Here is a 12,877-nt window from a genome sequence, read left to right on the forward strand (position 1 = left end):
TTTCTTAATTTTGCTGACAGTTTAAGGCATGGGATGTTTAATGCAGCTAATAAATATAAGCAGGTTACTGTCTGAAAGGCTACAGCTAACTATACATTGTAAGTAGTGTATAAAACATTGAGGACTGTTGGGATATAAACAATGCTGAGGCATGTTCCTGGAAGTCGTTGTTCAGCTTTGGAAGGTTTAGTATTAATGATGCATTAATTGACTTTTCAGAGTAATAGGATACTTACTCTAAAAAAAATCTTGACAGAGGTTTGGTAGACAATGGCAGGTGGTTATAGAAACAAAGTTAGGATGAAATAGTTTGAATCCCCTTATTTGAAGGATAAGAAAAGAAATAGTCACTTGTAGTTTGAGTAAAAATGTTCTGTTTCAGTTTTTATTAAGCAATGAACTGTTACTTAGCATTATGTGGGGTTTCATCTGTGCCTTTACCCTCCCAATTTTTCCCTGAAGTTCTTGGGAAGAGTTTTTCTAAAAATCTAAGGACAAACTGGTTTTTAATATGGGGAGTCACTTAATCTTTTCTGTTTGTTGAAAGAAAGTTTAATAGCCTTTTTCTGGTTTTGTTCCTTGTTTTTGTTCTTGTTTTGCATTGTGAGACACTTATACTGAGCTTCATTTTGCAGGTAGTTATATAGAGTCTGTTGGCTCCATCTATGCCAGCGAGTGTCTTGTGGCTCCAGTTTGATTTAGGAGCAGTTTTCTTGGGATTAGTTTCACCATGTTTGATTATTTATTCATTCTATCCTTAGCTGATTATGGTCTGCTAAGTATTTCAGTTTTCATTAATTTCTTTAATGGAAGGTTGTTTTTAATTTGGATCACAGCAGTAAAATCTTTTGACTGTTTTCAAAATTGCATTTAAAGCTTGAACTTTAGAAAATAATTTTATTTGATGTGAAAGTGATTTGATGTAGATAGCAGAATGAGAAAAATAAATTTGATATTCTTTTACTCATTGCACAGACAGATGGATGGACTTAAGCTTTATTTGGGCGAAAGAAGCCATGATTTTATTACATTCCAGAATCTCTTTCTGTTTGTTAGAAACAGTCATTTATACTAAGTCTCATAGTTGACTAGAGCATATAGTTAAAATCAGTTCATAAAATATTCTATCCTGGCCAGAGACCACAAAAGAGGTCTGGGTTGTGTGGTTTCCTCCTCCTTTTCCCTTCACTAACAGAGGTTTTCCTATCTTGGCAGCTGTCTCTTACAAGGCAGTCGTCAGTCCCTGATTTCTTCCTTCTCTTTCTTCCCACAAACAAGGACTCTTTCAAATAGCGGATGACCAAAGACAGACCGATCTTGGATCGCTTTAAGAAAGTGGAAATGTGTTCAAGGGTTGTGCATGTGGGCACGCAGCCTGTATGCATTAGTTCATTGAAATGAAAGTACCCATTACAACCAAAACCTGGGTAGTCAGGATTCTTTGCTTAAATTGGGAGCATTCCAAAGGCTGACTTAATTACTACAAGTAAAATTAATGCATCTCTTCCACATATTAAATTTATTCTAATTGCTTGAGCCAATCATTGACCAGTCTGTAGTAAGAAATTGTTCACTGATTAGCCCTTTTGATATGACAGGCCATGAAATTATCTGACTTCTCTCTGTGCTTTATATAAAATAGCTTGCAGTTTTAAGGCAGGTACTTTGCACAGCAGTTGTAAATGGAAGGTTTACTTTTGATTTTGTCTTTTGAATAGTCTTTGGGAGCTCAGAGTGAAAAATGAATAGAGAGCCAGCCAGTTTTTCAGGGTTGTGTGCCATGTGTCTCCTCCGTCAGATTAATTTTTGATGTATCATTCTTCTTTTTATATTTTTGGCATGCAGAGGAAGAAGCTTGCTTTTCCCTTTGTTTTTGTTTTATTTCTAAGAACATCTGAGGTGTTCTTAAAACTTGGTAATGCCAGTGCTGATTCCCTCATTATGATACGTAATTGTCTTCACAGGTTTCAGAGGGAGCTAAAAAAACTGGGCTGATTATGAATCATGGAGGTGTATATGGAAGCAGTTTTATCTCAGAAACTATAGGCATGATAAAATAAACTTCTTATGACAAAAATATCTTGCTAGTTCCTTTTGTGGTTTTATGGGTCTTCATATTTAAACACTAGATCATGACTTCAGATTAATTTTTTACCTTCTTTCTGTGTGTTGGTGAAGCAAGATAGTGACTTTGTAGCATAAGTGTTCCAAACCATTTAGCATCTGACCCCTTTTCCATTGAAGTTACATTGTAGGGAAGTGATAGCAGAATATAGTGACCTGCTAATAGAATCACATATGATGCATAAAGAATGTAGCAAATGCAGAGTAGCTCAGATAATGTGAAACAGAGAACTCAAAAGTTATCTAGGGAAATTTGGTTTTCTAAATTTTCTTTATGCTTTAGTGATAGCATCTAAATTATGCAAGAGTTCATTTGATTTGCATTATAGACACAACCTCATGTAACTTTCAGTGCTCCACTTAAAAAAAACTCTTTATTTGCACCAGGTTAAGGATAGGATGGGAAAACTTTAAAGGAAGAATTTGTAATTTCTTTACCCTCAGAAGCTATATCAGGAGGCTGTATATATTTTGGAACTGCCTTCATAGTATGTGTGTATTGTAAGGCTGGTATTTACTCTTTGATTCCTCATGCTACCCCAGAAAGCAGTAAAACACTTCAGTAGAACCCAGCAAATAACCTGGTTTCACGTGATTCTGGGAACTTAGAAATGCTGATTAAATCACTTCTGAAGTTTTTGTATCCTCTGCATTTGAAGAACTGTGTCCTTAAGGGCTAGTCAGAATTAAACTTGGCTCTTGGTTTTTATATTCTTTGCCACCCCTCCCTTGGTTTTTTAAAAATAGTGATGCAACCTTGGAGATATAATCATCATGGCCTGCGGTTTTATTTTCGTCCAGTGGATGGACTAAACTACTCAAGGATATGGGTTTGATCTTACTAAGTTTTGCTGTAAGAAAAACTGATACATGAAAATCTAAAAGTTTAAAATAAAATAGTTAAGAGCAATCATTTTATTAAACTGCTCCCTTTATGAATAACTAGTAACCAGATAAATAACAGTTTGCTATGTGGTGTTTGGAATGTCATTATGATATAAAGTACAACCATATATTAAAAATTGTACACCGTTGAATAGAAGAATAAACTGTTTCATTATATCTGTAATGTACTTTGCAAGGTAACAGGATAAAAGAGTAGATAATACTGCTGTTACCATCACTAGAAACAAAGAAAGTGTATGTATTTATGAAATTTTGTTGGAGGTATTGTGTACCAAAGCTAGTACTTTGATAAAATGACTAATACGTGGCATTGAAAGGCAGATATATTATTCTAGAATAACTTTTTAATCTTTTCAAAGAAAAATTTATCTTTGGAAATTATATAACTATTATGTGAATTCATATGTTCTGATTACCTTTAATTTTGGGGGGTTTTGATTGTTTCCAGAATGCAAAGCTCAGATATCCAGTGTATAGGAGCAACTTCCTGTTGCATACAGAATCAAAATATATGCCCTTTTTTTATACTTAGGAGAAGGAGGGAGGAAAGGAGGGAAAGAGAGGAGTTGTTGTTATTATTATTTTTTCATCTTTTGTGACATTGCAGGACCATAGAGTAAATGATGGATTTGTTTGTTTTTCAGATATGAGGATCAATGATGCAGACTGCTGGGTTCGATGAAGCTGGACATTTATAACTAGATTCATTAAGGAATACAAAGAAAATATTTAAAGGGATCAATAATGGTGTCTTCTGGTTGCAGAATGCGAAGCCTGTGGTTTATCATTATAATCAGCTTCTTACCGAATACAGAAGGTAAGGTAACAGTTTAAATTTTATTTTTTAAGTTCAGGAGAACTTAAACTATGCAATCTTTTTTTTTTTATGTAGAAGTGGCTCGAATGAGTATTTTTTATTATTTTAGAATTAAGTGTTAAAAAGATTTCCTGAATGTCATATTCTTTTTCTGGTGGTTGAATTATTTTCATTACACAGCTCTATATTATAGAAAGTGATATAAATCTGAATTTATATTTTACATACATTTGTAAATATAATCATTGTAAATAATCCTGAGAGAACTAAATGAAAGCTTTGCTTTGGTATATATGTTACATTTGTTGACTGAATTTATGCCAGTAAAATTGAAAATATTTTGTGGCAACTCTTTGATTTCATCTTTAGTTTTGTGTGCTACTTAAGTGTGGTCATTGTTCTAAAACTTCTAAATACATTCTTTTTATATTTTCTGGAAAAAGTTTTTTTTTGTAGTGCTTCCTTTCTAATGTTATCTTTATTGAAGACAGACCTGATTTTTAAAGAAATAAAGACACTTTAGAGGGTTAATGAAATAGTTGAAACCATAATTACTATATGGATTTTCTGGTATCCGTTATTTCTTTAGTCTTACATGTTATTTCCATGTGAAAATAACACCCTTCCAGGTGCTTTTTACAGAGCAGGTCAGAAGTTAATGTGGGGCTAAGATGTGTTAATTTTATAGCTAGTTGGTGGTGGCAGTCATTGTATTCAGCATGAAATTATATTAAACTTGTAAAATCTGTGAAAGAATGCAAAATCTCGGAGAAATGCATGTAAAATATAATGGAATTTTTGGTCACAATAAATATTCTTGAAGAAAATGTCTTGGAATTTTTAAATTGGCTATATATGTACTTTTAAATGATCCCATTTATACCTGTTAATAAAATCGGAGATGGAAAAAAAGGCATACTGTCAACTAATAGATAGAAGCTTATTATTCTAATGTCTTTGTAATAAGCTTCAAAATGTTAACATTTTTCCGAAAGAATTCTGTTTGAATTGCTTGTTCCAAAATTATGTTTCATCACTTCTCCTTGCTGTCCCAGTCCCCTACTTTCAATATATTGACATAACTTAATAATATAATTCAGATAAATAACAAGTTGAGAAAAATTTTAACATAAGAACTTCTGTATTCAGAAAGTAAATAATGCTCACTTGGATTTGTCACACATGAAAGTTACAAATGGGTTAATATTTTATTTTCAGAAGATATTGCTCTTTGCATCAGAATTGAAAGATACATCAAATCTGACATTAAAATGTAATGTCTGAATGAATAGTACTGTAATGATAAACAACGAGCAGAAACTGAGTTAATAATATGAATCTCTGGCTTGGATTGTTATGAAAATCTTGTGTATAGTCTATAATTTTGCAACTGTTTTTTTAGAGGGAAAAACTAACTGAATTCCTGCTGTTATGTTTGAATGCTTTTATACATTTAAAAAGATTCCAGTTGTAGATCAATGGCTCATTAGTCCACATAATAAAAAATTTTCCAATCAAGATAGAGACTACTTTGCTGGCACAGTAGCTTAACTCAGCAGGGGGCTAGCAAACCAGAGACTTTTTCATGAGATACTGCAGTTTTATTTCTAGTGTCACCTATCAGGTCAGGATGCATATCTGTTGTTAAGAGAAATTTCATTTTTGGTGCATCAGGCCAGGGGGTGTTGCTTTTGAAGCAGTTCCCTTCTACAGGTAAAAAGAACCTAGGACGAACCCACACTACTAACTGTGAGGGTATACAGAGTTACTGTGCACTTCACTGTTAGAACATTGATCCAGCGTCACGTGGTTTTGTCTTAGAAAAGTTTTACGCGACATGATAGTCCTTTATTGCCAGCAAGCAGATAATGCTTTGTGAACACCTATAGAGAAAACCAATCAAAGTGGGGTATGAGAGCACAGGAAAGAAGATATAAATTTAATTATTCAGCCATTAAGTTTCTTCAGGGCCCTTACATGATTGTTACTTTTTCAAATCTTATAGCTATGAGCACTTTTTTTATCAGCTCCTGGATGTTTGCCGGTAAGCTCAGATAAGGTTTTCTAGATGGTTTCCTCTCTCCTTCCTCATTTATTGAGTGACTAAATTGAGCCAGGTGCTTGGGGTTCAAAAATGCACAAGGCACAGGTCCTGCTCTTCAGGAGCTTGTGGTCTTGTGCAGGGGTCAAAACCTCAAACACCTACCTATTTGGCCAAGCAGGCAAAGTAACTTGACTGCAGCAGGCCAGTGGAGGTCTGCAGCAAGCAGGAAAGTGCTTGCTGGAGGAACCATGGTTGCCTTTCCAGTGTTTAGCCTGGTTTTGCCAGTCTTCTGACTTTTCAACAGAAACCAGTCGTTAGATTTTTAAGTAGTAGCAGCTAAATAAGATTTTGTTTTTAAATAAAACAAGCCTGTGTATTGTATTCAGCCATGGACCGTGCCTTCCTTTTCAGAGCTTTCTTTTCTCCTGTTTACAGTAGTGTTTTACCTTAGTGTATGATTTTAAAGGCTTAACATAATTTTGGATTTGTTTTACATCTGTATGTATGAGAGGTAAATTTCCATATATGCAAGGAGGAATTATGTATTTGTTCTAAGTCCAGGCAAACATTATAAATATGTCATGTTTTGTGTGCATGTTAAAGAGCAAATCACTAAACATTTTTTTTTTAAGTTTTACCATGGTAAAAGCTAATTATATAAAGGTTTAATTGCTAGAATTAGCTTATCTTCTCCATTTCTGTCAATTAGTGTTTAAGAATAAAGTCTTACCCGTTAAAATTTACTGTTTTTTGCAAAGTAGGAACAGTGTTTTATTTATTCTTAAAGTCTCTCCTGTGTTTTTTTGAAAATTATGTTTAGAATTTTCAAATAAAAAATGATTATAAAGGACCAAACTTCCACAATATTTTGTAAGTTTTTTTAGAATTTATTTTACTCTTAGAGGACTAATATCTAGCACTTTAAAAATCAGTTTTGTTGAGAAACTGGGGTGCTTTGATTCTTTTGGCCAATTTTTACAAGCCAAGTAACCCACTGTGGAAACATGTATCAGTAAGTAGGAAAGTAAATTGAATTTTTGTGTCCTACAGAATTAAATTATGCTATATAATGGAGCCCTGGCCAGCATAAGTCAGATATATGAAGGCTTGCTCAAGTGACAAGTTACAAATAATAGCAGATCTTCAGCGAAGTAGGTAATATGGATTTCAGGTTGAATTCTTTATGCAGTGAGTATGTAATTAGATTTCATTAGTCGAAATTTTAGTTAATTAACTTGAATTACATTGTTGCTTATCCTTATTTCAAAGAAAATATTATGCCAGGTAAAAATGCCACATAGATACAGCTTTACATATTTATTTATATACATCAAGAAAATTTAAGAACATAGCTGTAGAAATAGTATCTTAGCAGTTTTTACTGTACTTTTAAATTCTCTAAGCACATTTTACAATGATTTTTGTGTTAATTATGTCTTAGTAAAAAATGATGTTTGGCTGTAGGATCTTTTTGCTAGTTGAGTGGCAGGAAAATAGTAGATCTAGGGGTCACTTATGAATTTAAAAAACCTGTTTTGGCCTATAAATATTTTTTTCAGAATGGTCTATAATTTAGTGGAAGGAATAGTAACTTTGTTCTCCAAGGTTAAACTTAAGAAAGATTAGAATAATTCAGACCTATATTTATTCTTTATATATTTCATTCTTTTATTGATGCATACATGTAATAAAATGTACAGAATTTATATTTACACACACACACACACACACACACACACACACACACACACAGAATGTCACCTTCACAAGGGCAGGGATCTTTTTTGTTATTCATCAACATGCAAATGCCTAGAACAATGCCTGGCTTATGGTAAGCACTTATTCTGTATCCGTCACTGAATAGCATAAATCTTTGAAGAGGGTCGTGGTCTTAATAGTTGGTAGAGGGACAATAAACAGTTGTAATAACAGGGTGATAAGTGCCATGATGGTGATACTCCAGAAGCATTGGGTGTGTGTCAAGAAATGCTTCCAGCCTGAAGTGATGATGATTCTTGAGCTGAATCTCAGTATGAGCTGCACAAGCTAGATAAAGGCAGTGGTGAGCATGGTGGTGGAGAAAAAACCAACCGAGAGAGAACAGCATGGATGTGAAATAACGTATTGCAGTAGTTCTCAAACTTGAGCATAAGAATCACCTAGAAGGTCTGGGGTGGGGCCCAGGCATTTGCATGTCTGAAAAATTTCTGGGATGAGGCTCATGTTGCTCAGCATCACACTTAAGAACCACTGTAATCTGGTGTACGGGTAGTTGAGGTGAGGTATATGGTTGCATGGCTGTGGCTATAAAGTAACTTTTTAAAAAGTTTTTCCAGAAAAAATTATGATTTAATTCACTGTGATTCAGAAGTTGTAACCAGTTATCTATGGTTCTTTTCATATGGTTCTTTATCCGTCTGATCAGGCTCCTTGGGCATAATTCTAGGCTTCAAAAAGGGATTTTTGTTTTTACTCTTTTTAGACATTGTACTAAGAAAGAAAAAAATTGGAAAATTGACTCCACATTGGAAAAAACAGAATGTATTTTCTGTGATAGGTAAATGTTGTTTTCTGCACTCCTAAACCACCTTGCTTCAGTTTGTCTCTTCTCACTGTTATAACCTTGTTCTTTTTCTTGCTGGGATTAACTACGTGGCCATTGCCATCATAATGCTGAATTGACTTTACTGTAGGGACTTTACATTTCCCAGTCTAGCAAAATTGACTGCTTTTGTTCATTTCAGATTATTTGATTAGTTTAAAGCTAGGAGGTAAATTTTCAGCAAGGTACATGGGGATTTGGCCGTATGACTCCTATTAAACTTAATGGGGGTCACAACTCCCATTAAATTAATAGGAATTGTATGGTATATCCATGTTTGCTGCAGGCAAATGTAACCTTATTTTTAAATTTGCAAATTATGTAAATTAACATTGATATAAAACAAAACATTTTTTTTAAATGATTTATTTATATTTTTAGTGCAGATTAATGTGATTTTATTCCTTAAGAAAGTACCTAACTATATTGCTCTTAGGACACTAAATATTCTTTTGTGTTATGTGAGTGCAATGTAGTTTGATTGCAGCAGCGTTCTTCTGCATAGGTTCTGATGTAATTCATTTTCAAAAATATAAATATTAATGCCACTTACATATTATATGACATTGCCTCTGATCTTGTAAAAACCAAATGCCTTACAGTACTACCAGGATTTAAGAGCAAGGTATATGAGTTCTGATTATGACTCAAAATTGAAAAAAAAATAAGATTAAACTTATTGGATACCCTGGCATCTTTAAAAAAGTTAATTTGGAGTATACTTTTGTCATTTTAGATACCAATATTCAGTGTTAAATTATGCCATATTTAGTATATATAGAGATTAATTCTAGTGCTTGCTTGTTGATTTTTTTCTTCTCCCTACTTTTCCTCCCCACTTCCCACCCTATTTCATCCTCTTTTGCTTCTTTTTTCAGTGTTTAGAAAGGTTGACTTATCCATAATCTCTGTTGATTCACTAATAGGTCTATTGCTGGTAGAAAAGTGTTATAAAATCAGTGTGTTACACACAGACCTTAATAACACTGTATTGCTTGGCTGCTTAATTTTTGCAAACCTCCATATTCTGACAGAAAAGACTGAATCAAATATTTATTTAATAAATCTGTTATGAAGTAATTTGCTAAAAGTAAAGAGGTCATAAACTTGTCCATACAGAAGTAAATTTTTGAAATACTGATTTTACATTCATATTAGACATTTATCACCGTTACTATTATATTTTGAAATAATCAATAGTGTATTAAAGGTGGCTTAATTAAAAGCACAGGAGACATGTAAAGCACCTTAATTTTTCTGAACGGTAATTGTGTTCATTACTCCTTACTAAGTAATTTCAATCGTGATGAATCTCTTGCCTCATTTCTGGAATTAATGTACCTTTTCACTTTTTTATATACTAGGTCGTGGTATTAGAGAATAAGATAATACAAATGATTGAGCACATCTGAGTATTAATGTAGAACTGGTAGTTCTCAAAGAACTTTTTTTTTTTTTTGTGGTACGCGGGCCTCTCACTGTTGTGGCCTCTCCCGTTGCGGAGCACAGGCTCCGGACGCACAGGCTCAGCGGCCATGGCTCACGGGCCCAGCCGCTCCGCGGCATGTGGGATCTTCCCAGACCGGGGCATGAACCTGTGTCCCCTGCATCGGCAGGCGGACTCTCAACCACTGCGCCACCAGGGAAGCCCTCAAAGAACTATTTATCTGCCACATTACTAAGGAAGTCTTACTGAAACATATGCTTGGTACCCTATGGTAGTCTTTATTTTCTTTTCACCTCCTGCAAGACAGAGAACGACATATGACAGCCGTGCAGTCTACATGTATTAGACATCAATGTGGATTAGTGAATATCTCATGATATCTTTCAACCCTATTCTTTTACTCCTTTTGTCAAATTGACAGAAGTGATTCCAGGAGAATATCTAGCCTCGGCCCCGGGATCTTTTGGCTAAAATGTAAGGCTGAGAAGGGAATTCCATATAAGAGCTTCTGGAAGCAAAAACATTTATAATCCCTTCTTATGAGCATGGGACTCTCCTGAATTTGACTTTTATGTTTTCTATTATTCTTGCTTTGAGGGTTTATTTTTCCTAAAAGCTTTCCCCTCCTCCTGATTTTGAATGTAATACGTTCTTATGAGAAAAGATACAACATAAGAAAATTGAGATAAGCATTTAAAATTTTTCATAATTCTAGACCTTGATATAACCACCATACATTTCCTTCTTTTTCCCCAACACACATGATAAAAACAAAATTACAATGTATAAAACAAAATTATGTTCTTCATTTCCATATACTTTTATATTCTGATTTTTCCCACTTTATTATCATAACTTGTATTACCCTGTCATTATATATTTAGATAATAGATTTTAACAGCTGCATTGTAATTTATCATGTATATGTCAAAACTGATTTAATCCTCCCTCTCTACCTGTTGGCCATTTGAACCTAATTTCTTTCAAGTATAAAATAAATATCTATATGTCTTTTTCATCATATTTGGTTGTTTCTTGGGACTGGAATTCTAGAACTCTGATTATTATATCAGGCATGTATACATCTTCCAAACTGGCTTTTTGGAAGGGTTATACCAATGTTCTCTTTGACGACTGTGTGAAAGTATCAGTCTATATGCTTTACCAGCACTGCTTTTAAATTTTTAAAAGAATTGACACTTAGATATGTGAAAAAGGATATCTGATTGTAATTTAAATTTCTAATTTGGGGGATAATTGTGAGGACAAAAACATTTTCTATGGATTTACTTATTGGCCATTTGTAATTTTGATGTGAATTTTTTTGTTCACTACCTTTGCCAGTTTTTCTGTTTATGTTGTTACAGCTTTTCTTATTTTTTAAACCCTTTGATGATATCCTTTTGTGATTTTTATTATGAAAAATGTATTTGTTTGCCTTTTAATTCATACTGATTTTTTAATGACAATTTCAAACAGAAGAGAGAGTTTTGTAAAATAATACTAGTCACAGATTTAACAATTATCAATATTTTACTTGATTTGCTTTATTTACCCCCTTTTCCTCTTTCCTTACTTTTTGATGTTTAGTTCTTTTGTGAGATCTTCCATTATTTTTATCCTTAAAAATCTTGAGATTAGTTAAATATTTATTCACTTGCATTTCCCTGTAGTTCTTACGTGTTTTTATTTAAAATTTTAATCCATTAGGAATTAACTTTGTTATCAGGTGAGAGCCAAGGGAGTAAACTAATATTAATCATTTGGAATGAATCAGATTTTAACTAACACAGTAGATAAAGTTAGGACATACCTAAATTAAAAATGGATAATAGAAAACAGTTTAAAAAAAAAGAGAGGGAAATGAATATAATTTATGTTTACACAGAATGAACTGTGCATGAAAATGTTACTGTTCTTTTGATTCCAATAATAATGCTAATGAAATGATTTTGTTTTGCATCTAGTCTATTTAATAAAGTTTATTTTTAAGGTATTTTTGTTGTTGAGAGAAAGAGAGCTAGTGAGAGAGAGAGAGAGAGAGAGACAGACAGAGACAGAGACAGAGAGACAGACAGAGAAGCAAAAAGCAGGACAATAGAGATTAAAATACCCTATAGTGAAGTTCTCCATTTTGGGAATTTTGGAATGTCAAGAAACACCACAATTTCTTGGAAAAAATAGAGGGATTCAGATAAAGTAGAGTTTTGTTTTGCATAAGGATTTAATCAAAAAAAGAGGTTAAGTAAAATTCTCATTTATTTTGCTGGTTATTTATAGAGTACTTCTTATTATGGCTTTTTATCTATCTCTTTGTATCTAATATATGTGTGTGTGTTTATATTAATAATCAGTTCTCTCTCCCCTTCCTGATTCTATTTTTTTCTCTTTGTAGTATTAAAATCTAAACCAGGTTTTGATTAGAGTCAATATAATATGTTATTAAGAGTCAGGGACTTAATAACTTAGTCAAACACAATGAAAAGGATGGATAGGGGCATTGCTGGTGGTTGTGGGGAGAGAGCTCTCTGCTGGATTTTAAGACACCCACTTTTATATGACAGAATGCTGTAATGAGGTGATTAGTGGTAGCAGGTTGATTCCAAAGTTGTAAGTAAAGTGAAGGAGACAGGTGGTGCCGGTTAAGTGTATCCTATTGTTTAAGGAAAGTACTTTTTATAATTTTCTTTTTTGGTTGTTTGTAGTAGATAAGTTGAATACCTGAATTTGTTTCTAGGCAGAAAGAAAGGAAATGGGATCCAGTGCAAGGATAGAGAGGCTCATCAGCAAAGGAACATGTATATTTTGATAGAGGGAGAGGAAGATTCAGGAAGAGATGTTTACAGGAGAAGAAATTTAAGGGAGGTCATGCTGGATGTTTTTAATCTTCTTTATCTATAACAGTGCACCTCAAAATTTACATATAATTGGGGATCC

General features: G+C 33.4%; 1 protein-coding gene across 21 annotated transcripts in view; it reads left to right on the forward strand.

Annotated features, from left to right (window-relative positions):
• The window catches only part of ADGRL2 (adhesion G protein-coupled receptor L2), a 271,801-nt gene that overhangs the window by 121,474 nt on the left and 137,450 nt on the right, over nt 1-12,877 (forward strand). For all 21 annotated transcript variants that reach the window (XM_067726676.1, XM_067726677.1, XM_067726674.1 and 18 more), the window contains one exon: nt 3,675-3,847. In XM_067726676.1, coding sequence (XP_067582777.1) covers nt 3,775-3,847 — 73 coding nt within the window. In that variant the 5' untranslated portion in view covers nt 3,675-3,774. The remainder of the gene's footprint in view (nt 1-3,674; nt 3,848-12,877) is intronic.

Source organism: Pseudorca crassidens, chromosome 2 (genome assembly GCF_039906515.1).
Source record: "Pseudorca crassidens isolate mPseCra1 chromosome 2, mPseCra1.hap1, whole genome shotgun sequence".
NCBI lineage: Eukaryota > Metazoa > Chordata > Mammalia > Artiodactyla > Delphinidae > Pseudorca > Pseudorca crassidens.